Source organism: Entelurus aequoreus, linkage group LG02 (assembly GCF_033978785.1).
Source record: "Entelurus aequoreus isolate RoL-2023_Sb linkage group LG02, RoL_Eaeq_v1.1, whole genome shotgun sequence".
Classification (NCBI taxonomy): Eukaryota; Metazoa; Chordata; class Actinopteri; order Syngnathiformes; family Syngnathidae; genus Entelurus; species Entelurus aequoreus.
In genome coordinates this window covers 66,351,237-66,377,701 of record NC_084732.1, presented here as the reverse complement: position 1 = coordinate 66,377,701, position 26,465 = coordinate 66,351,237, and the positions used below count along the sequence as shown (strand labels likewise).

The window sequence follows — 26,465 nt, the reverse complement described above, 5'->3', positions numbered from 1 at the left end:
TTTGCCGTGCGCAGAGGACGCTTGAGCAGTGCGCAATTGCACAGGTGCGCACCTTAGAGGGAACGTCACACGGCTGCGCTAGCATTACAGCTAACATTAGCCATGCTGCTACCTTTCTGCTCGGGGAGGGCGTATACGTATGTGACGTTACAGTATGTGACGTGCGTAAGAAGGTGCGCTTGCTGTCTGTGAGAGGGAGACACAGAAAAGAGTGAGAAGAGCCTGTCGTGTAATGCCAGCAGCGAAAAGCAACTGCGTGAGAATCCACAGAGCTGTGGATGTGTTGAAGGTGTGCTGGAAAATGCGGAACGGAAATTAGGGAGCAGCAGAAAAGTGGAATGTATTATTTTATTTAAATCGGTGCGTTGGAAAACACATACCGGAGTTTTTTTTAAAACTGGATCTGGATCGGCATTTTCCCATGCCTTGCCGATACGTATTTTTTGGCAAGTATCGGCGGCCGATCCGATCCAAATATCGGATCGGGACATCCCTAGTGACCACCCTAGTTTTTACCTTGTTCACACTCGGAGAAGACTGTACTGAGATAGTAGCTTTTAAGCTTCCTTTTGACACTTGTGAAGGCACAGGAGTTGACAGAACTGTAGTAAATTACATACTTTCAAAAGGTGTCTTTGCCTAACATAGCGTTATTTCTCTCATCTGCGTCTCTGTGACAGTGCTGTCTCCATTACAAAACACAAAACACAAAATTCTGTGGGCTATCAAAAAGGTGTACAACCAACACTGAACATTTTTAAAACATACATCTTTCCGCAAAAAGATCCTCCAGCACATGCAATTGTGTGTGCGCGCTGACTAACCACAGAGGCCTGTTGCTCAAACCTCAATTGAGGAATTCAAGGACACCATAGATAGAAATCCCAACTCAATTATCCTCACAGATATGGCACAAGAGGAAATAGGTAAAACCGTGAATTATTGCAAATCCAAGACTTCAACTGATTGTAATGGAATTGATATGGAAACGATTAAAAAAAGTTTATTGAAAAGAGCTTAAAACCATAAATGTATATCAGTAACCTATTATTTTAAACAGGAAATTTTTCGAACAAAATGAAAATATTTAAAGTTGTACAGATTTATAAGACTGAAGAAAAACGTAAATTTACAATTATAGACCAGTTTCTTTATATCCACAATTTTCTAAAATTATTTAAAAACTGTTTAATAACAGATTGAAATATGTATAAACAAATACAGAACACTCGCAGTGAGCCAATATAAGAGCTAATATTTCAACATCGATGGCTTTAATGGAAATAACGGAAGAGATTACCAATGCAATAGGTAGTAAACATGCAGCGGCAGTGTTTATGGATCTAACTACAGCATTTGACACAATTAATCACAATATTGTAATAAAAAAATTGGAACGGTATGGCATCAGAGGGTTGGTCTGAAATGGGTAAGAAGCTACTTAACGAATAGAAAGCAGGACATGAAGCCACACGTTTACTAAGCTAACTAAATATATCCTGTGGCATAACAGGTATCAATACGGAGAAAATTGTTCAATCAATCAATCAAAGTTTACTTATATAGCCCTTAATCACAAATGTCTCAAAGGGCTGCACAAGCCACAGGGACACCCTCGGCTCAGATCCCATATCAGGGCAAGAAAAAAACTAAACCCCATGGGAACAACGTGGAACTCCTCCTGCTCTCTTGTCATGTTTGCCGCAGGCGTAGTTTTTCCTCGCCCTTGGCACTTGGAAGACATGTAGTTAATTTGCCAGTCCAGGATTAGTGTCTTAGAAGCAGTTTTGCACTGTGTATGGACATATTTTAGCCCTGCTCGGTAGCCACCTTTATCAGGATGCTAGTATATAACAGTGTTTTGACGAAGCATTTGTTACCACGCAGCTAAAATGTGTCAACATTCCTTATTTAAGATAGAGTGATTAAATTAAAATATCTATTGTAGGCAAAATGTATATTGTTGCTATTCATGCCCACTTCAAGGTGCATTATGGGCTGATTATGTACAGTGCTGAATTCTAAAAAGGTAACAGACCACGAAATCAGGAAAATAGAATGTCAGTCTCATTGATTCGCAGTTCAAGTTGGGAGAGAAATACAGACTTTTACAAATATCTAATAAACACGATCACTTCCAACACTTATGCACAATAGATGTGTTGTGGCCTTTTGTTGTACAGTTAAATAACCTGAAAATACTGTCTCATCTCAACAGCCACATTAGTGCAGTTAAAAAGTATGAAGTGACTTGCTTGTTTCTGTAGAAAAGTGACAGCAAAACCTAAAAACAAAATATTTAGATATGGCAAAAACAATTAGGCTCAACAGAATAAATGATGACTAAACACCCAAGCGCTTTGTCCCTAACATATGAGCAAATGATTGTTGGGGGCATTAGCCCAGAGAGAGAGAGAGCTATTGCAGCTGCAATATGTCTCACTAATCCATCACAATCCCCAAACCCCAACACACCAAATACAAAAGGCAGAGGGAGTGGGAGAGGACAACTAAAGTTCAAGACACAGAGAACAAACAAGGCAAGACAGTGAATGGAAGACAACCTTTTACGTAGCAAAAAAAGTTTCAACTGCATATTTCAGTAGTTTAAGTGTTAAACCTACCAAAGTGTGATGAAATTATTTTGAGTAGGCACACAAGTAGTTCACATAATTATGAAAATAACATTAAAAAAAGAAAAACAATTAAGTGGCGTGCTTGCAAAGGCGGTGATATCATGTGAAAACCCTACGTCTTGTTATGATTACAACCCGAGAAAATACACACATGGTATTTTTATACGCTTTGCAAAAGTCCTTCACTACAGAAAATGTGCCTTGTATAACGCCGTGCCTTGATTGACTAGTATATAAATTCACTTCCTTTGTTTAGTTTTCTTACAAAAAATCCCAACAATGGGGACTTCAACTACAGCCCAGTATTAATTGTGGTGTAGAGGGACGAATGTGGCATTTCAGCCTACAACATTGGATGCTGCAAATACAATGACTGGTCACAATTTAAGAAGTTCCAATTACTTAAAATCCAGCTTTTACAACAATAATGCTCAGTTTTGATTGACATTGGCCATAATGGTTAAACAAAGTTTATGGTTGCATTTGTCAAGATGCATTGAAAATCTTTTTTTTTTTTAATTTACACTCTCAAAATATGGCCAGCTTTAAAAAGCAGTTTGGTTGATGTAATGCAAGTTGATACATTTTGCAAATAACTTTACATTAACAGGAACACAATCACACGGCTTCAGACGGCTTCATCGCAAAGCAATGTCCTCAGTCTGTGTGTGTGTGTGTGTGTGTGTGTGTGTGTGTGTGTGTGTGTGTGTGTGTGTGTGTGTGTGTGTGTGTGTGTGTGTGTGTGTGTGTGTGTGTGTGTGTGTGTGTGGCTGACAAGAGATGTTGCTGCTGCAAGGGTTTTCCAGTGAAACTGCTGTGTTGCTACAAGTTATAATAAAGTCTGCATGTTACAAGACAAAAGGCCTTGTTCACACTGCAGGTCAAATCCGATTTTTTGCCCATATGCGACGTGTATCGGATTTCGTGCAATTCCGAATTTTTCATAGGCCTCTTTCGCATGTGGAAATAAATCTGATATTCAAGCTATGCGCCCTTAACGTGAGCGCTCCCGCTCTCAGGTCGCATTCATCCGACCAGAACGTCTTCAAAAAGCAGTAAGCGTCATAATTATTCTCCAAAATAGACGGTTACAAAATAAATAGTTGACAACACAGCAGAAAACAGGTGAAAATAATGTAATTTAGGAACTCATATGAAAGTTCCACCACTCCTGTTTCCGACTGCTCGCCTACAGACACGCTCTTCAAGTAAACATCAAAGCAAAATATCCCGTAAAACTTGCAGTACCAAAACCTTTGTCCTCATCCTTATTCTTCCACGTGAAATTAGTCTATTCAAAAAATGTTGACTTTGATTGCACAATATCCTTGGAATTGCCACAAATGCGGTTGTACTGAGACCGACTAAAGTTGAAACTGTGTTTACTTCTGTCCTGTGAACACTGTAGTGCCTGCAGTATTAATCTGTCTATAGGACTGAACATTATTGTCTAGGGAAAAGCATTTTGTTGTATAAAGCTTTTCTATTGTGTCTCATTACACAACCGATAATGTTGAAGCTATTTGGTTTAAGTATTAGGCAAGCAGAAAAGCAACCAGACAGTTTCCTAACACAGGAATGGCAATTAAGTCTTCTCAACGCAGGTACTAAGGAGGTTACACAAGTTGAAGATTAACCCTTGAAGTTGAGAAACAAACTGACAAAGCTCTTTTGTATAGCAATCATAAACCGTATCTGTGGTGTTGTGTAAAAATCAGTGTGAACTGTGATGCCATTTTGCTGCACTTTTCCTTTTTTTTTTTTTTTACAATTGAGGTTTATTATGCATCTATCAAGTTGTGGTCAAAGTTGGAAAAGAGGCTGATGGCAAGCATGTAAGAATGACACAAACATGGCATCTCAATTGCATATACCAATGTACAGTAACCATTTCAAACATGGGTAATATTCATACAGCACTGGCTCACAAAACCTAGTTGACAAAGATCTTTTTTTTAAATCATGTATACAGTAAAACAAAATCTCACTCCCAAAGAAAACCTGAAAATCAAATAAAGTACCTGCAAAATAATGAAAAAATGTATTCCCACAAAGTCAACACTTCTCTTTACAAAAATAATGTGATTATCACTTAAAGAGGAACAGCAGTTTTTTTGGAAGTTTGCCTATCTTTCCCAATTCCTAAGTGAAACAAATGTTTTTCTCTTTTTATGCTTTCTAATTTGTACTCCACCGCTTACAATGTAGCTAATGAGATTAATCTGTTGCGCCTATAAACCCTCTAGAAAAAAACTTCCAAAAACGGCCAACAATACTCCATTTACAAGCTGTGACCTGAATAATAACCAAACCAAGTATTAGCGACATTGTTATTATATGAGCAAACGCCGATGAACTACTTTAAGTAACACGCTGCATTGATAATCAAGAGGTAATTAATTTATGCAGCTTTATACATACTAAAATACTGCTGCTTTGCCTCAGAAATTGATAAAAGTTTGCGCTGGATCATAAATTATGCCTCTCACCTGTATAGTATAAGGTTGTGGCCATACACCTAGAAGTTGGTCAACTTTGACATTCAATTTAGCCCCGGACACATTGCGAGGATTGACACGAAAAAATGCTCATTTGTGTCGCTTTTTTTCTTAAACCTCAGGATTATGCTGAATTCATCATCTAAACCAGGGGTGGACAAACTATGGCCCGTGGGCCACATCTGTTCCGTTGGTCTTTCTGATCCGGCCAGCCAAAAAATAAAACAGAATTGAGCAAATTGTGTAATTAGGACCACATTAATTGTCCTGTAATATGAACTTATTTCACAAAGTGGCGCAATAGGGCAGCAGTACGCTTGATTGATTGCACAGCCCAGGTACACTTTTTAACTGCTACTGACAGCAGAACCAATTTTGCAACAAAGAGTGGGCTAAAGAAAGGAAAAGTTGACAGCTAATGCCAGGTGTTTAATGAGGAATGGACAACTAAATACTTTTTCACTGAAGTCCAGTCAAAGGCTGTATGTCTTATTTGCCAAGAAACTGGTGTGGATATGAAGGAAACATTCTTGTTCACACTGCACTAATATATTCTCATTTTAAACTTTCATGCAGAGAGGGAAATGACAACTAAGTCAATTTACCAAAACTGTATTTATTAAACAGTTATTAAGCAGTGGCACAAACATTCATGTCATTTCCAAAACAGAAAGTGCAAGATTGTCAGAGACATTTTAAAACAAGCTATTAGTGCACTTTTGTGCATGATGTCACTAAGATGACATATCAAAACAACACTAAATTAAAGTGCACTTTTTGTACAGAACGTCACTACAGTAGTTTAAAACAAAGAAAGTGCACTTTTGTGCATGATGTCACACAAGATATTTCAATAACCCTCAAATAAAAATTAGCTGCATAATAGGAAATCAAATAGTGTATGTCCTTCGCTATGTGGTAGGTTACTGCGGACGTTATCTCCTTCTGTTGTTGACTATTTGTTTCATACGGTGTTGATGTGGAAATGGTTGCTTCGGCATTTTGTTGGTGTGGCAACGGCCGGAGATGTTGACATGCGGAGTTTCAAGCACTCCTTATTCTCTAGCGGGTGACTTTTCAAATGATGCTACAAATTAGCAGTAATGCTACTTTTTGTAGCAACGCTTTTGCCGCATACTTCACATATTACTGTTGTTTGTTCAACATCTTCCCGCTTGAAGCCAAACCACCGACAGACGATGGACCCCGTGCTGTTTTTATTGGGAATTAATTCTTCCTTCATTTGTTACCAGATTTGCACCTTCTTTTGCTCGTATTACCACTCCGCTAGCACTACCGCTAACGTTACCCATGCCGCTACCTGTCTGCTCCGCGAGGGTGTATGCCGTTGCACACGCGACAGTATGTGACGTATGTAAGAAGGTGCCCTTGTTTTTTGTCTCTGTGAGAAGGAGATACAAGAAAGAGTGAGAAACGCCTGAAGTGTGATGCCCGCAGGTAAAAGCAAATGCGTGAGAACGTACACTTCGATATATCGCCCAGCCCTAGAACGGAGTAAACCCTCTTATCAGTCATCCACCATCTTTGTCTCTGTAAGTGGAGGGGGGACTGCTAGCTTCCGACAGAGCCTCACTAGATGCTGGAGATAAGCACCGCAAAGAAAATATTGCATAATTTGTTCCATTTTGTCCACAAGGGACGCAAAAGTCATTTTGCATGCGTTTGTTCCGTCTCCTCTTGATTACTGTAGTGTATTATTTTCAGGTCTACCCATGTCTACCGGCAGTTTCTCCAACAATGGGATGCACACAGCCCCGCTTTGCGCTCCAACCTGACCGACCTAGCCCTTCGAGCTAATCCGTACCCAAAGTTACGGGTCTGTGTTGCCGGCTTCACTTAACCGCTTTGTTCTATCATTCCAGAGGCTGTCCACCTATGAGACGTGCTGGGGATACAGGTATATGGCAGTGGCCATTGCTCTAAGACTGCAAGGGAAGTTCAGCTTACCCTGAAATATAAAAAAGTGGTCAATTACCGTATTTTTCGGAGTATAAGTCGAACCGGAGTATAAATCGCACCTGCCGAAAATGCATAATAAAGAAGGAAAAAAACATAAGTCGCACTGGAGCCCGGCCAAACCATGAAAAAAACTGCGACTTATAGTACGAAAAATACGGTATGTACTTTTGTTTACATTTCATTGACTATACATGCGCCAGAATGCGTTCAACTTTTGTTCAAAATCAGCTACTTTCGCGATAGCTGACATACTTTCTTTTTGTTCATTCGGAGTAGGACTGGGCGATATGGACCAAAACTGACACCGCTGTATTTTTATAGTTCGAATACCGGTATAAGGTATATACCGGGATCTTAAAAATATTGAGCAAAGTGCACAAGGTTGCGTAAGTGTTTTATGGCTAGATAACTAGTGTTGAGAGTACTCAGATTATTGTTGTTGTAAGTAGTAACGTAATGTGTTGTTTATTTGTATTAAGTAATTAGTTAGCCGTTATGTCAAAGCAATTTTCATTCATTTTGCTCATTAATGTTAGGTTCATACTACCTCACACTTGTGCACGAGGATAGATGGAGCTTCTACTCGTTCACTGTGGTGAACGCAGATGGCTGTTACATTTAAAGCTACTCTACAGAGAAAGGCACTTTCAAGCCAAGGTGTAGTTAAACATTTGACACAGAGATGAGCAAACGGCGCAACAAAGGCACATCAAAAGATACCGGTATTGTTTCAAATATATATTAATTTTTCTAAAATATACTTAACTATAATACCAGTATATTGCACAGCCCTAATTCAGAGCATAGAGTGGGTTGTTCCACTGCAGCCATACTAGGCACTCATTGGATAAATGCCGCCTACGGAAGTAGACCGTCTCAAGTAGTGAATGAGAAGTGGACTCTGCCTCGGCTGGCCAGGACCCCGGACTTCCGCACGGATGATCTGTTTGAGACTGAATCCCTTTTTGATTGACAGCAAAATAAGCGAATCAGCAATCTTGAAATATAAAGCACTGCTCTGGCATTTTTCAATTTTCATTCTGTTGTTCCTGTTGATAGAGAATTTTGCAATCTTTTAAAGTGACTTTTACTTTGTAAAATCTAGCATCTTTATGTATTTTACCTGTTATTAGAGACTGTACTTATGTTTAGACAATAGCTGAATATTAGCTTCCCCTCCTTGAAAGACCAGCAGCCGCCACCGGTATACAACCTGTGTTACATTGTACAATAGTAATAATGATTCTAAAAAGAGAGCAAAACAATGTAAGAAAAACTATGTTAAAGGCCTACTGAAACCCACTACTACCGACCACGCAGTCTGATAGTTTATATATATATATGGGACGGCGTGGCGAAGTTGGTAGAGTGGCCGTGCCAGCAATCGGAGGGTTGCTGGTTACTGGGGTTCAATCCCCACCTTCTACCATCCTAGTCACGTCCGTTGTGTCCTTGGGCAAGACACTTCACCCTTGCTCCTGATGGCTGCTGGTAGCGCCTTGCATGGCAGCTCCCGCCATCAGTGTGTGAATGTGTGTGTGAATGGGGAAATACTGTCAAAGCGCTTTGAGTACCTTGAAGGTAGAAAAGCGCTATACAAGTATAACCCATTTATCATTTATTTATATATTTATGATGAAATCTTAACATTGCAACACATGCCAATACGGCCGGGTTAACTTATAAAGTGCAATTTTCAATTTCCCGCCACACTTCCGCTTGAAAACGTCTCGGTATGATGACGTATGCGCGTGACGTAGCCAATTTAACAGAGGTATGGCTTCCCCATTGAAGCCAATACGAAATAGCTCTGTTTTCATCTCATTATTCCACAGTATTCTGGACATCTGTGTTGGTGAATCTGTTGCAATTTGTTCATTGCATTATGGAGAAATAAGCTGAGCAAGCAAAGAAGAAAGTTGTCGGTGCGAAGCGGATATTTTGCGAGGGAAGTCAGCAACACAACACAGCCGGTGTTTGTTTACATTCCCGAAAGATGCAGTCAAGATCGAAGAACTCGGACAACAGAGACTCTAACCAGGAGGACTTTGATTTGGATACACGGACGCGATACCGTGAGTACGTAGCTGCGCTTCCAAACATTTGATCGCTTGCTATAACTAGCTCGAGCTAGTAGCTAGGAGCTAGGAGCTAGCATAACAAACACCAAGGTGTTTGTTATGCGGGATTAATTTGTGGCATATTAAATATAAGCCTGGTTGTGTTGTGGCAAATAGAGTATATATATGTCTTGTGTTTATTTACTGTTGTAGTCATTCCCAGCTGAATATCAGGTCACCCCCGGCTCTCACAGCATCTTCCCTATCTGAATCGCTTCCACTCCCCACTAGTCCTTCACTTGCATTTTCCTCATCCACAAATCTTTCATCCTCGCTCAAATTAATGGGGAAATCATAGAACCTTTATTTAACCAGATAAGAAAACCCATTGAGATCAAGATCTCTTTCACAAGGGTGACCTGGCGAAGAGGTCAACAGCACATGTCAGAGCAGTTTCAAAATAAATACATTAAGACATACATTTTAAAATACATAAGAGAACTGTAAAACAACAGAGATTTACATCTTTAAAAACACAGGCACTGTGCAAACGTCTCTCGCTGTTTGTCCCGGTTTGTTTGAAATCGTCGCTTTCTCGGTCTGAATCTCTCTCACTTCATGCGGCCATCATTGTAAACAATAGGGAACTTTGCGGATATGTTCAATTGACTACGTCACGCTACTTCCGGTAGGGGCAAGCCTTTTTTTTAATCAGATACCAAAAGTTGCGATCTTTATCGTCGTTGTTTTATACTAAATCCTTTCAGCAAAAATATGGCAATATCGCGAAATGATCAAGTATGACACATAGAATAGATCTGCTATCCCCGTTTAAATAAAAAAAAATCATTTCAGTAGGCCTTTAATACCCATTAGTAATAACACAGATTTGCTTTTAAATGTATGTACATTTTTTAGTCTGTTTTTAGAAAATATATAAATCATCAATGATTATGCACTTTGTATGATGATGTCATGTTGACCACGCCCCTGGCCATGCTCCACCACAACAACCATATAGGTAAGCTGGGGGAGAGCTTGCTTAAGGTGTAACTTTAGAGTTTTGTTACTTACGTAGGAGATACTAAACAGTTTAGCACAATCTTATCTTGACGATTGTATTGTGCCATATGTTTCGTCTGGAATTCTGCGTTCCATAAATGCTTAGACAGGGGTCTCAAACTCAATTTGCCTGGGGGCCACTGGATGCAGAGTCTGGGTGAGGCTGGGCCGCAAGAAAAGATTTCTTAAAAAAATAATTTTTAAATGTCTTTATTTTTATTTTCAACACAAAACAAAATCAAAATATAAATGAACAAAATGAGAATTAAGTAAATAAATCAGTCATAAGTAATAACAAGAGAGGAGAAGTCCAGCAAAACTCCTAGCCATTATGGACAACACCTCCCACCCACTACACTCGGACCTTGCGGGGAGAATGAGCATGTTCGGTGGAAGGCTCAGACTCCCAAAATGCAACACGGAACGACACAGGAGGTCCTTCATACCGACAGCCATCAGACTGTATAATGCATACGTTCCTTGACTGCACTTAAATGTAGAGTATATGTAGTATATGTAGAATATATTTATATTATTTATATATTATATATATAATATATTATATATATTATATTATTTATTGTTATTCTTGTCTATTGTGAGCGAGCTATGGTGCTGAATTTCCCCCAGGGATCAATAAAGTGCTTTCTATTCTATTCTAACAATAATAATTCGATTTCTCCAGTCAGCAACAATGTATACACATACACATAATGTGCAACCCGGTTCACTCTCTCATCTCCCTGGTATTTTGCATGCTCCTCAGCATGTCTAGTTGTATAATGACGTTTTAAATTGTATTTCTTGTGCACCGCAACTTTCTCTGTGCAAATAAGACACGTCGGGGTGCCCCTGCATGTGCTCAAAAAATAAATATTGCATCTCCCACTTTTCCTGGAATTGTTTTTGCTCATCACTAACCTTTCTCTTCACTGCACGCTTTGAAAAAGACATGTTTGGGGTTGTGGAATATATTTGTGTTTAACCGACGCACAGAGAATAATGTTATTTCCGCAATGTGTGTCGTTCCGCTTTTCCTCCCGACAGCAACACGGCGGTCGGCGGAAAGTACCGGGAAAAAGTGACGGCTCCCGGAGTGTTATATGGCGTCATATAAAAATATATGTAGTGTTCATCGTGTGAGGCAATGCAAATTAAACAATAAAAAAAACAAATAACGGTTTGAATTGGTCCAGGTTATCGGGGACTTTATTACTGACGGACAGGTGTCACCGTGTGACCGCAGCCAGGCACGTAAGACAACCCTCGTCTCCATGGCAACGTTTCTCTCGCTTTCACTCATTTGCCGATTTTCCACTAACGCAGGGGTATTTTGGACCCAAATAACAAAAATCGTCTCTGTCTGGAGCCAACGGGAGGGGGAGGGGGGGGGCTCGCTGTGGAGTTTACAGCGAGAGAGAGAGAGAGAGAGCGAGAGAGTGAGTGAGTGAGGGAGGGAGGAAGAGCGCTGCGGGTCTCGTGGAAAAGCAGCAAAACGTTTCTCTGCTTGCATCACGCAAGTGACGTCAATGTTCTGCCCTCGAGAGCCATATACCACACCATGATTGGTAGATTCCTTGTAGCCCGGAAGAGTTAGGGCTACAAGGAATTCTGGGTATTTTTTCTGTTGTGTTTATGTTGTGTTACGGTGAGGATGTTCTCCCAAAATGTGTTTGTCATTCTTGTTTGGTGTGGGTTCACATTGTGGCGCATATTTGTAACATTGATAAAGTTTTTTTTTTATACGGACACCCTCACTGTAACATGTGTGGCTGTTGACTAAGTATGCATTGCAGTCACTTACATGTGTCTGTTGAAGCCGCATATAACATGTGATTGTGTAGGCCCATTGTTTGTATGTTGAAAACGTGGACGCTAAACCTCGTGCCCTCAATATTGTTGTCCTCAGTATTGTTGACTCAATATTGAAGTCCTCAGTAATGTTGACGGGTGAAAATTGGGAGGGTTGGCAAGAATGCTTCAGCTCCGCACACAGCGCTGTCAAGCGGCATTCATATAAAACTTGCGGGCCACACCAGCATTAAACGTTCATATTAAGGTGCGGGCCGCACAATAACGTCTCGCGGGCCGCATGTTTGAGACCCCTGGCTTAGAGTGATTTCCAGAGCCCTAAAAGTCTGCAGGCTCTAGAGCTTACACTGAATTGCCCAACCAACAATAATTAAAAATGCCCCTAACCACGCCCCCACTGCAACAGGTATCTTGGCAAAACAGGTGAAACCCTGTATTAATGTAACAATTCAATAATTGTACCCACATGTCATCCATTGCAGCCGAACACCCTGGAAGATCAGTGGATATCATGAGTTAGTGAAACCCTTTGACATACGTGTGATTGTGTTTCAAAGGGGTTACTAGAATTGTTAGCATTATATAGTATGATTATATTAGTGCTCGAATTGGTCTTAATATAACGCTGACAAAGACATTGTTTATCTGCAATCATTTGTGAGACAATATATCGTCCAGCAAAATGTGTTGTTGGCCCAGGCCTAACGGTCTCTGTGCTTGTTTCTCTGTTTCTCACCTTCTCTGTCAAAGTGCTGGCACTCGCAACTTTTTTTCACCATGCGATGGGTTATTTCACAGCCGTACTCAAACAAACCACAGAGATTGAGTCACACTGCGGATGTAACAGCATAATGCTGAAGGAGATTTAAGTTTGCAAACATGAACAAAAACCCCAGAAAGTATTTTGAGAACTAAAAATATCTATCTAATGACTCTAGTATTGATCATATGCTGACACTACCCTTAATATCGACACCAGCAATTTGTGAATCGATCCGATTCTCCTCTTACATATCAAGTACTGACTGTGACAATGCTGACACACCAACAGTCGTTATATTATCCTATTATCCTCTAACTGTAGGTTATTTACTTGTTAATTTCCTGTCAACAGCTGCTTACTTTCTGCTGCAACATGGTAACATATACACGGTTATTTTTAAGGTTTTCTTAGCACTTATTTCTTGGTGTTGTTTCAAGGTAGGTAAGCTTGACTATTAGCATACCTGCTCCTGGCTTGCTCTCTGTGTGTAAAATGTTTACCCTCGCCCTCCAGTGATAATAGTATTTGATAATGATACTTAAGATACAAAAACAATTCAGTGTACTTGCCGTAATCGAGGTAGATTTTAGCGGTTTAGTGGAGTGGCTCAACATGGTGTATAACACATAATTTGCTAGCCGCTCGTCAGCCAGAGAAGCTGCATTTATGATCGGCATTAAAAAGGCATTAATAGCCAATGGCCGATCACATACTCTACCCGATCAATCGGTGCATCCCTAGTTACGTGGAGTTACGACGATAAATACATTTTATTGACTGCACGCTGCAAAATTTGTTTAAAAAAAGGCAGCAGCCCAATGAGCTTATTCCTGCACCTGAAACCAAAGTCTCCAGCTGAGTTTGAGAAATGCAACATTTTAGGAGGCGAACAAAACCGCAAAAACTCCAGCTCAAAAAGCAGCTTACTATGGTGGAATCGTTTACACAAGTTACGATGTATGATGAGAAAGAAGCAAAGTGGAGAACGGTCACTACAGCAGGCACTCTGCATGTCGCTAAAGATGTGGTGCATGTACAAATAAAAAGCCTGCGTTTATCCACTTCTTAAAACTACAGTCCTCTCTAATTGTTTTTTGCATACAATACACAATACTACATTTTTATTTATGGACGTATTTTATTCAAGACAGAAGTCTTAAGATTTCACTTTATTAATCTCAATGTTGGAGATTATTATTTATTTGCATGCAGCATGCAATGCTACATTTATGTTTACAGAAGCAGTTTGTTCAAGACAAAAGTATTGCCTCCCAGAAGAAGCTCTTATTTTCGGTCTTTGAAAATTATTCCATAAAAAGTATCATTTATATCTGCTCTGAAAAGAACATTATAATCGGGCTTGAAAGTGTGACGTGGAAACATTGCATTGTGGGTCCTGCTAGACTCTGAAACGCTTATTTACATGGCTCTGTGCTTAAGTTTTTGTTTTTTTCTTTAACAAGATGAAAACATGGCGCGAATGTGCAGCATCATTAATTTCCACAATTGTGGTCATTATCGCTTTAGGAAAAAAAGGATTCAGTGAGATTTTTCACGTCTGGTTATGAAGCTAATGTACAGAGACAGCGAATAGCCTGGATAGCAGCCGTGAGATGATCAAAAATTACTTTTGATAGCATTACCTGGTACATGTTGGATTGTTCATGGCATTTTCACACTGCTAAGTTTAAATCAAAGTAGTTTTTATTATGTTCTACACGTAGCATTGAGTAGGTTATTAACGTTAGCCAAGCTAGCTGCGAGCGACAAAACCAAGTACAGTATGATGGAAAAAAATCATGTTGTCTGATTATTTTTACCCATTGGGTAAGCACAAAAATTAATAAGTATTATTTTCGGAGAAGTAACACATTAATCCAAGTATTTGAAGGAATAATGGGCTTGTTTTTTATTCAGGGAAAACTGCTAACAAAATAAAGCAGTGAAACCTCACTTCATCTTGAATACATAAGAGATGATAACCGTAGATTATGCACAATTTGAATGGAGGACAAAAAGCCTTAACAGACTTCGCATTCTGAAATTCTTCACCGGTATAAAATCTGACTCCATTGGCGAAACCTATACAAGTTTGGCTTCGACAATGGTGGCAGCTTACTCAAATCTTGTGTCCATTGAATGTGCTCATATGGATCAATTCCACCAATTTAACTTATTGTTTCGAGTAACGAGCCTTTGGAATGGGGCAGGGATGTCCAAAGTGCTGCCCGGGGGTCATTTGCAGCCTGCAGCTAATTTTTTAATGGCCAGCAAATATTTTGAAAATATTATTACAAACAAAACATCAAACAGTGGAATAAAAGAGCAAACAGGTGTAATGGAAAGAGAAAATGTTGCAATCTTGACACCAATAACACAAAGCTTCAATGTAGGTGTTTTTTTACTCTAAAACTGTCATTGCTCAAAAAAATAGTAAAATCGTATAATTGACGGCGAGATCTGAAGTTGATCTAGAGATTTAAGTGTTTAAGATAAAAATAAACATTTTGATAAATGACTTTAACACATTTATGAGTGGGGGCCTTTTGGATCCCAGACACTTTAGTCAGATTGTTTTGATTTTTTTTTAAAACGTCATTGTTCAAAAAATAATAATGAATCAAAAGCATTGTTGTTATGAATTAATGACCTATTTAAGGCTTCAATTACTTCACATCAAATATTCCATTTTAAACATTTTTAGGGGGCAAATATTGCATATTTCGTGTGTTTCCCATTAAAAAAGGGGGTTTTGACAAAAAGGGCACAAAAAAAAACAAACTAAAACTATGTCTATTGATATTTATGCGTTGAAAGCAAATACAATATATGACCTATTTTTAACGCTTTAATGACCGAGACCTTTTGGGGTCCGTGGGTTGTAATAAATATCGTATTGGTTTTGAAAATGAAAAAATGGCCACCGCATGCTTTCATTTATCAGTGTGTGGCCCTCAGTGGGCAGCACGGAACATGGGCTAGTGAGTGTGCCTCACAATAAGAAGGTCCTGGGTTCGATCCCCGGGCTCTGGGTTTTTCAATGTGGAGTTTGCATGTTCTCCCTGTGACTGCGTGGATTCCCTCTGGGTACTCCAGCTTAATCCCACTTTCAAAGATATGCACCTGGGGATAGGTTGATTGGCAACACTAAATTGGCCCTAGTGTGCAAATGTGAGTGTGATTGGCTGTCTCTGTGTTGGCGACTTGTCCAGTTGTACCGCGCCATTCGCCCGAATGCAGCTAGTACTGACTCCAGCTAACCCCGCGTCCCCGAGAGGAACAAGCGGTAGAAAATGGATGGATGGATGGCCCTCAGTGGAAAAAGTTTGGACAACCCTGGAATAGGGTATAGTTTGTCTTTTTATTTTGTACGATCTATTTTAAATCCAGTGTGTTGCTCTATCACATTATCGCGGGTACAGTACAGCCATGTAAACAAACGTCCACAAAAATGGCTAACCTTCACCCACAATGCATTGCGAAATCCCATGCCCTTTTGAGCCCTATACAAATTTGAATTGTGCTGAGAGTTGTTGAGTTGAGTCGAGTTTGAGTTTATTTCGAACATGCATGCATGCATACAACATGATACATCACAATTTCCAGTTTCTCTATTCAAGATGTTTGAAAAGGAGTAGGAAGAAGCAGAGCTTATTTAATCATACCCCTTTTCTTTTGCATAGCAGTTGCTAAAACGTTTGTTCACTTACTGTTCTCAATTTATTCACAATATACTCCATAAGTAAAAACAATTTAAAAAAAATAATAATAATAATAATACTTAGTGAAGTAAGTTATATTTCATATGGTGAGATGAGTAAGATTATCTTGAAAATGTATGGATGGATTAAATAAAATCAGAATGTTTATCATGGTTCTTCTTCTTTGTACTTTGTAAACACTTTTAGTTTGAAGAGTTTCTTGAAGTGACGCCAAAAATGACAATAATAAATTGGAGGAAGTGTATGCAACGTTATTCACCTGATTCTCGCCAGACCCTTGTAGTTCGCTGAGCTCCACAAGGATCTGGGCTCGAAGGCATTGCAAACTCCTTCCAGATAGCAAAAAATACTGAACCAATCAGGATCGCCGGGCGGGGTTTCATAGATGTGACGTAGCGCCGAAGCGATTGTTTGATTCAAACAACAATGCTTCAATGATTCAAACAACAATGGCGGCACGCAGACCTTGCTGCGTCGTGTCCTGTGCTGACATTGATTCTGCTATTGCAACTGTTTTGTCGAATCTATCAAATATTAATTATTTAAAATATGACCAGAGAACGGCTTTGAAGGCATTTGCTGGTGGCAATGATGTTTTGGCTCTTCTTCCAACCGGGTTTGGATTTCCCAGCGTCGCTCTCATCAGCGTCACGGGTTGATGTCGATGTGAGTCGTTAAAGTAGCACGTCATTCATGATAACGGACAAGTGGTTTATCCGATCACATACAATTTTTTTTTTTTTTTACAAGGCCCCGCCTTCTGGTAATGAACCAATCAGGATCGCCGGGCGGGATATCATAGATGTGACGTAGCGCCGAAGCGACTGTTTGAATCAAACAACACTGGCGGCACGCAGCCCTCGCTGCTATTGCAACTGTTTTGTCGAATCTATCAAATATGAATTCTTTAAAATATGACCAGAGAACGGCTTTGAAGGCATTTACTGGTGGCAAGGATGTTTTGGCTCTTCTTCCGACCGGGTTTGGATTTCCCAGCGTCGCTCTCATCAGCGTCACGGGTTGATGTTGATGTGAGTCGTTAAAGTAGCACGTCATTCATGATAACGAACAAGTGGTTTATCCAATCACATACAATGATTTTTTTTTACAAGTCCCCGCCTTCTGGTAATGAACCAATCAGGATCGCCGGGCGGGATATCATAGATGTGACGTAGCGCCGAAGCGACTGTTTGATTCAAACAACATTGGCGGCACGCAGCCTTCGCTGCTATTGCGACTGTTTTGTCGAATCTATCGAATATGAATTCTTTAAAAGATGAGCAGAGAACATTTCGCTCTGTCGTTATCCAATATGTCGGGTGTTCCGTTTTGGATTTCGCAGCGTCACTCTCATCAGTGTCACGGGTTGATTTCGATGTGAGTGGTTGAAGTAGCATGTCATTCAAGATAACGGACAAGTGGTTTATCCAATCACATACAATGATTTGTTTTACAATGCCCCGTCTTCTGAAATACATCTATTGAGAACTCCCAGATCCTTGTGTGGAGCTCAGCGAACTACAAGGATCTGGCTAGAGTCAGGCGGCACAGTGGTTGAAAAACACTACAGACAATAAAAACTGTGCTCCATTTATTATTGTTGTTACAAAAGCACATGGCTCTGAACATTTTGTTTGTGCTAGCAATCTCAATTCCAAGCACATGTTTGCAGAATGTTGCAGCTCTGTTCCTCAGTGTTGAGGTCGCAAAGTTATTTGACCTAACAATACATAACAAGCCCAATGCAAGGACCATATGTTCAATGTTCTGTCAATTGCATTAGGACACGCTTCGCCAGTGTTTGAGTGAGCAACATGCAGGTTATGTGTACTTACAGGTAGTAGGTGAAGGCACTGAGGCCGCTAGGGACGGTGGTCAGTCCCCTGCTGGAGCAGTCCGCACCTCCATCTTCATCGCAGCCGCATGAGGGGGAACAAATAGCCGGGGTCGACTTCTCTTGGCCGGTGGTTCCGAGGCGAAGGAAACACCAAAGAGACATCCAAAACGAAACAAAACGCATTTTCCTCCTTACGTAGATCCAAGCGACGCCAAAATAAAAGAGAATAATACAATGTTTTTTTTCTGTGTGTTTGTTTGTTGGTTAATGTCGACGTCGACCTCTGAACGATGGTCGAAGTTAGGCGTCCGCGCGGTTCCGACTTTTAAAAATAAAAGCGCGTTAAATGTGTCGTTAATGTTAAAAAATCCGCCATTGTGTTGAAAGACGAGCGATATAGCGGTTATAGAAGGTCTATGTGTCGCATTAGTCCGTGAAAATAAAGTTGCAGTGCTGCTGGCGACAGCCGCGGTAGCCTACCTTGCTGCCCCATTAAGTAACCACAAACCGAGCGGCGCCTGTAAAGCGCTAAAAAAAATGCTGGAACGATCGAGGGGTTTTTGAGTTAGCTGCAGCGGGTATGGTTGTCCTTCTTCTGTGCTCGGAATACGAAGAGTCTACGTGAAGCTCCGCAGGCAGCCTGCCGGGCAACCTGGAGCAGTGGGTCCGGCCTGTGTCACACTGCACTGGGCTCCTCCAGCCACCTTCACTGCTGGCTGAGTGGCTGGGCGGAAGTTCAACTAGTAAATACTCGAGTACTCAAGTACTCATGTCAGGTACTCTCCGTGTACGAATGACTTGTGTTTCACTCAAACCAAGTACAAATTATTTTAGAATCAGCATTTAATGTGTTTTATGGCGGTTAAAATAAACCTGCTGTGCCAAAATTATAGAATGTGCATGGTTAGTAAGGAGGTGGACGTCAACCAGCAGGAGATCAATTACTGGGATTTTTTTGGACAAATACATGATATTTAACTCATTGTAATATATAACGTTCACAACATCTCAGTCATAACAAATTACTAGTGGCCAGCAGTGCTGTCCAACGTTAAATTGGGGCAGAATTGTATTTAGATGCTCCATTTAAAAAAAAAAAATTAAACATAAAATGTTTTCTTTTTTTTTTATTGAGACAAAGATTATTTATGTATTTAATATGTGTATGCTTACTATGGTATATTATTTATTTATTATTTATTTGTTCACTGACTGTTACAGAGAACAAGGACATTGGATACAATTGCTATGGTACGAAAAGGGGTAGGATTAAATAAGCTCTGCTTCTTCCTACTCCTTTTCGGACGTGCTGTAATGAAACAACTGGAATTGTGTGATGCATTACATTGTACCGTATGCCTGTTCAAAATAAACTGAAACATAATTGAAATGAAGGTTAACATTTTACATTTTATGTGATTGATGTTACGTACTAAAAATGTATTTATAGAAACATAAATGTTTTGTGTGCAAGCATTTTTTTAAAACCACTAAAGGGGTCATGTTTATCAATCAATTAATCAAACTGTATTTATATAGTGTTTTTCATACACAGCAAGTGGCAAATACAAAGTGCTTTACACAAAAAAAACAAAGAAAAAAAAACGCATTCATACAAACACACTCACACGCACAAAATAAACGTGATCTTAAAAATAGTATGACACATATGAGTTGAGTTTGAGTTTGAGTTCATTTCAAACATGCATGCATACAACATGACACATCACACTTTCCAGTTTCTCTATTCAACATGTTCGAAAAGGGGTAGGAAGAAGCAGAGCTTATTTAATCTTACCCCTTTCCCTTTACATAGCAGTTGCTAAAACTTTTGTTCACTTCCTGTTCTCAATTGAATCACAATATACTCCATAAGTAATAACAATAAAAAATAAATAAATAATAATTGGTGAAGTAATTTATATTTAATATGGTGAGATGAGTAAGATTATCTTGAAAATGAATGGATGGATGAGATAAATTCAGAATGTTTATCATGATTCTTCTTCTTTGTACTTTGTAAACACTTTAAGTTTGAAGAGTTTCTTGAAGTGGATATATGATATAAGATATGTGAAATAGAATATAAATAATACATTAATAGGTTAATAGGAACATACAATTGAGAGAATAATAGTAGTAATAATAGATATAAATACAAAAAATTACACAATAAAATTACAAAATGTAAAAAAAATATTGTAAACATGGAAATAGTTTGATATGATCAGTAAAAAGTCAGTTTTTCTACTTTTAAAACCCTTCATTCTGGTCTACATGTAATGGTGGTTCTTTGGTCAAAAGTGTGCATTGATTATGTTTCACAAGCCATCTTCAAGCCGTTTTCTGACTGTCTCTTCGGGATGCACCGTTTTGTGTCTTATTTACGTGCCTCCACTTTGACAGGGTCCTCTCCCCATTAGCCATGTTGTAGTTTTTAGTACTTCATAGCGAGTCTACTGACAGATTTAGTTTGAACTATACGCTACTTTGCATTAAAAATGGCAACAGCAGGGGATGCATGTGCATGTACGAGCCAGTGTGCCCCACACGAGATAATAGAGGAAAAATAAGATTATTATTGACTATAGCGGACATGCACAAAGCCTGTATATATGTTAAATAGAATATAAATAATACATTAATAGGTTACTAGAAACATGCAATTGAGAGAATAATAGTACTAATAATAGATATAAATTAAAAAAATTACACAATAAAAATACAAAATATAAAAATAACTTTTAAAACATGGAAAGAGTTTAACATGATCAATAAAAAGCCTGTTTTTCTACTTTTAAAACATTTCCTTCTGGTCTACATGTAATGGTGGTTCTTTGTTCAAAATTGTGCATAGATTATGTTTTACAAGCCATCTTCAAGCCGTTTTCTGACTGTCTCTTCAGGATGCACCGTTTTGTGTCTTATTTACGTGCCTCCACTTTGACAGGGTCCTCTCGCCATCAGCCATCTTGTAGTTTTTAGCACTTCATAGCGAGTCTACTGACAGATTTAGTTCAAACTATACGCTACTTTGCATTGAAAATGGCAACAGCAGAGGATGCATGTGCATGTACGAGCTAGTCTGCCCCACAACAAGATGATAGAGGAAAAAGAAGATTCCTTTTGACTATGGCGGACATGCACAAAGCCCTTTGGGTCAATGTATATCACATATTTATAATCCGTTGATGCCACACCTGGGACAAACTTCACCAAATAGACAAATTCCAAACACCTGGTTTCCAAGAAGTATATATGAAGGACAGATTATTTTATAAATATTTCCCAACGCCTCCACGGTTTGTTTAGACATTTTTGGGACTTATGCACATACAAAAACACAACAGCAGGTACCAATAGGTCAGAAAAGTTGGTTTTGCAAAAATGTTCCCCCTTAAAACATAAATTCATACACCTTTCAAAGTCCACTCCGACTGGGATTTGAACCCGGCACTTTTGCCTTATGAGACAAGCACTGAAGTAGTGCACCATGGGAGCAAGTAATCCCTTGTAGCAGTAAGCAGCTATGAATACATTTTCGGTTAAAATTTCATAAATGAAGCGCCCGTCATTCATTATTTAAACAATTTACATGCGCTTCTTCACACTAACCCCGGAAATTGTGGTGCCCTACATCTTTAGGGGCAGTGTGGCCGTCTAACAATAAATAGTTTTTAGATTTGTTGCGGATTAATTTCAATTAATCACAATTAAATATCATACATTTTTTTAACATATGTCAATTGTTTTTCATTTTGCATGAACAAAGAAACTCAAGAATGAAGAGAATATATGAATACACTTACAGTGTTTATTCAACAGCTTTAACATAACGTTTATGTTAATAAATAACTTGACACATTATTTTATGTGGCCATTTATCTTTTTTGTTTGTGGACCTTTATCTTTTTTCCTAAATGTATCTGTTCGCTCAATTTTGACAATATCTTTCATAACATATCGTTCATAACAAATTACAAGTGTCGTCCAACAATAAAACATTTAATCTTATACATTTCAGGTTATCAGTTAGTTAATCAGAATTTAATATCTTCATTTTAAATCTATAGTAATCGTGTTTCCTTTTACATGAGCAAAGAGACTCAAGAATGAAGCGAATACATGCAGCATATGCTCTTAATATGTTTATTAAACACCTTTAGAATTAAGTTCAATCAATGTTAACAAAATTAATGCTTTTCTAAACTAGGGGTGTCTAAAGTGCGGCCCGGGTGCCATATGCGAACCGCAGGTATTTTTTTTAACGGCCCACGACGCATTCTAAAAGTACTATAAAAAAAATAAAAATAATAAAAACTAAACATACAAAAAGTGGAAAAAAAGAGCATACAGGTGAAGTGTAACAAGAAAAAGTTGCAATATTGGTTCTAATAACACAAACTGCCATGCAGGCAGTTTTTCTTTTTTTATTCGAAACTGTCATTGCTCAAAAAATAATAATGAATCAAAATCAATGTTGTTTTGAATTAAATTACTTCACATCAAATATTTCAATTCGAAAAATGTTTTTTATAATAATACAGATTTTGTGTTTTTGCCCAATAAAAAACAAAGATTTCTTTGACAAAAAGGGCATAAAACTAACAACAAAAAAAAACATAAAAAAACCCCAAAAAAACTTATATGGATCAATGGATAGATCTGAAGTTCTGTGATGAGGTGCCGACTTGTCCAGGTTGCACCCTACCTTCCGCCCGAATGCAGTTGAGATAGGCTCCAGCACCCCCCGCGACCCCGAAAGGGACAAGTGGTAGGAAATGGATGGATGGATATATCTGAAGTTGATATAGAGACTTAATGGTTGTAAGTAAAATTTAAAAAGTGTATGACTTTTTTAAAACACTTTTGAGTGGTGCCATTTTTTAAACCATAGTAATGAATTAAAATCCATCCATCCATCTTCTTCCGCTTATCCGAGGTCGGGTCGCGGGGGCAGCAGCCTAAGCAGGGAAGCCCAGACTTCCCTCTCCCCAGCCACTTCGTCCAGCTCCTCCTAAAATCAATTAAATAAAATCAATGTTGTTATGAATTATTGACCTATTAACATTACATTTTCCATTTTGAAAATTAGTTTTGGGAAAATACTGCATGTTTTGTGTTTTTGCCATGAAAAAACAGGGTTTTCTCTGACAAAAAGGGCATTAAACTTTAAAAAAAAGAAATGTTACTTCATACCGACAGATACTCCCAAAGTTGATCCAGAGATTTAACATTGAACAACAAAAAAGAAAATAATAATATATGACTTAGGGTGAGAAGCTCTGTCATCCGAGAGGAGCTCAAAGTAAAGCCGCTGCTCGTCCACATCGAGAGGAGCCAGATGAGGTGGTTCGGGCATCTGCTCAGGATGCCACCTGAACGCCTCCCTAGGGAGGTGTTCGGGGCACGTCCGACCGGCAGGAGTTCAAGGGAAAGACCCAGGACACGTTGGGAAGACTATGTCTCCCGGCTGGCCTGGGAATGCCTCGGGATCCCCCGGGAGGAGCTGGACGAAGTGGCTGGGGAGAGGGAAGTCTGGGCTTCTCTGCTTGGGCTGTTCCCCCCGCGACCCGACCTCGGATAAGCGGAAGAAAATGGATGGATGGATGACTTATTTTTTATACTTTTATGACTGAGACCCTTCTTTGTCACAGAACTCTAAAGGTTAAATAAAACATTTCAAAATGGCCCCTGCAGCCATTAATTTTTCACATCGGCCCTCAGTTTAAAAAGTTAGGACACACCTGTTCTAAAAGAAAACTTACTCACATTAATGTGGACTTGTTACTTATTTTGTGTTATTCATTTGTTTTGTTTTTAGATGGAAGTGCTTCAACGAAAAAAAAATGTCTTCCTTCAGAGTTTGGGTTGAGCGTTTATGGTACCTCGTCTCGATTCCAATTCCCAATGATTCTGGTTTCTTTCCACAGGAATACACTTTCACAAAAAATGTCACTTAATTTTAGAAAACCTCATGAAAAAACATTTACACATATCTTGTTGTTTATGGGGGTGTTTCGATCAGAATTGTATGATGCCGATCATTGATCGCACTCTGATCATCCATGAGTGAAATCATCCAATAAAGATTTACAATTAATACATTTACAATGTATTAATTGTAGATGTTTAATTTATTTCTGATAAGTGCTATTCAGGGCTGCCAAGTTTCAGAACATGACAAGAGTGAGACTTTGGTTGCATGATGCATTTGAAAAACATTTGACCTTTTTTAACACCAATTTGGCCTGTTTTAACGTCGATTTATACTTAACCCTTGTGTGGTGTTTGTGTCTGTGGGACCCGTTTTTTCGATTTTTATTAACAGAAAAATGATACAATTAATTAATTTTTCAAACTGAGACTCACTGGCTTTGGCTCATTTTCTGTGAAGAACATATATCAGAATACATATTTAATGAACACACACCATACACCCCCCTACACATTTCTATTACATATAAGATGTCCGGGGTCCACTGGACCCGGGGCTAATAGAAGTGTGGAAATTGATGTTCTGTGTACCACATGCCCACACACACACACACACACACACACACACACACACACACACACACACACACACACACACACACACACACACACACACACACACACACACACACACACACACACACACACACACACACACACACACACACACACACACAGACAGCAGGCCTAGACGGGGAGGACAGAGTGTAGGTACACAGAACATCAGAGGGTCAAATGTGCGACAAAATGAGCGCAGACAGTGTTGACAAACAATGTTGCAACCTTGTGTTGGAACCGCAGGTGCAAAAACACAAAAGAAGAATCCCTGTGGAATGCAGAAACTGGCAGATACATTTCCATGCAACGTTCATATTGTTGTTACTAAGCAAGTGTTTGTGGGTCTTAGACTTAGACTTACTTTTTATTGTCGTTCAAATTTGAACTTTACAGTACAGATAAGAACGAAATTTTGTTGCATTAGCTCATGGCAGTGCAGGATAAAAAAGCAATAAGGTGCAGATATAAATAAATAGGTTACTGTCAAGATAAATATATTGCACTTTTGCATATATGCATCTACGTTTATGAATGTATGTTATATTGTCTTTTTATTCCAGCGAGTTCATCCATTTTGGGGGGGAATTGAGGGGATTATTATGATGCGTTCAAAAGTCTTACGGCCTGAGGGAGGAAACTGTTACAGAACCTGGAGGTTCTGCTATGGAGGCTGCGGAACCTCTTTCTAGAGTCCAGCAGTGAAAACAGTACTTGGTGGGGGTGGGAGGAGTCTCTGCAGATTTTCTGAGCCCTGGTCAGGCAGCGGCTTTTTGCGATCTCCTGGATAGGAGGAAGAGGAGTCCTGATGATCTTTTCCGCCGTCCTCACCACTCTCTGGAGAGACTTCCAGTCTGAGGCACTGCAGGCTCCAGTCCAGACAGAGATGCAGTTGGTCAGTAGGCTCTCTATAGTGCCTTTGTAGAATGGGGGGAGAGAGCTGTGCTCTTTTCATCCGACGCAAAAAGTGCATGCGCTGCTGAGCTCTTTTTACAAGAGCTCCGGTGTGTAGGGACCAGGTCATATTGTCAGTTATCTGCACCCCCAGGAACTTGGTGCTGCTTACCATCTCCACCGCTGTGCCGTTGATGAAGAGTGGAGTGTGGCTGGACTGGTGATTCCTGAAGTCGACAATGATCTCCTTGGTCTTGTCGACGTTCAGGACCAGGTTCTGCACCAGTCAACCAGATGTTTCACCTCCTCCCTGTAGTCCATGTCGTTGTTGTCACGGTTGAGGCCCACTACTGTCGTGTCGTCCGCATACTTCTCAATATGGTTAGTAGCGGACCTGGCGCAGCAGTCATGGGTCATCAGCGTGAACAGCAGCGGACTCAGGACGCAGCCCTGGGGGGAACCGGTGCTCAGGGAGATGGCACTGGAGGTGTTGTTGCCCACTCTCACAGACTGGGGTCTGTCTGTGAGGAAGTCAAGCAGCCAGTTGCCAAGGGGGGTACTGAATCCAAGGGGGGCCAGTTTGCTCACCAAGTGCTGCGGGATGATGGTGTTGAATGCCGAGCTGAAGTCCAGAAACAACATCCGCACG

At 39.6% G+C, this 26,465-nt stretch overlaps 1 protein-coding gene across 1 annotated transcript in view; it reads right to left on the bottom strand.

The window, feature by feature from the left end:
• Positions 1 to 19,091, bottom strand: part of lgr4 (leucine-rich repeat containing G protein-coupled receptor 4) — an 88,839-nt gene extending 69,748 nt beyond the window's left edge. Inside the window, exon 1 of the mRNA XM_062030854.1 lies at positions 18,369 to 19,091. Within this exon, the coding sequence (XP_061886838.1) occupies positions 18,369 to 18,553 (185 nt within the window). The 5' untranslated portion in view covers positions 18,554 to 19,091. The remainder of the gene's footprint in view (positions 1 to 18,368) is intronic.
• Positions 19,092 to 26,465: the final 7,374 nt, after the last annotated feature.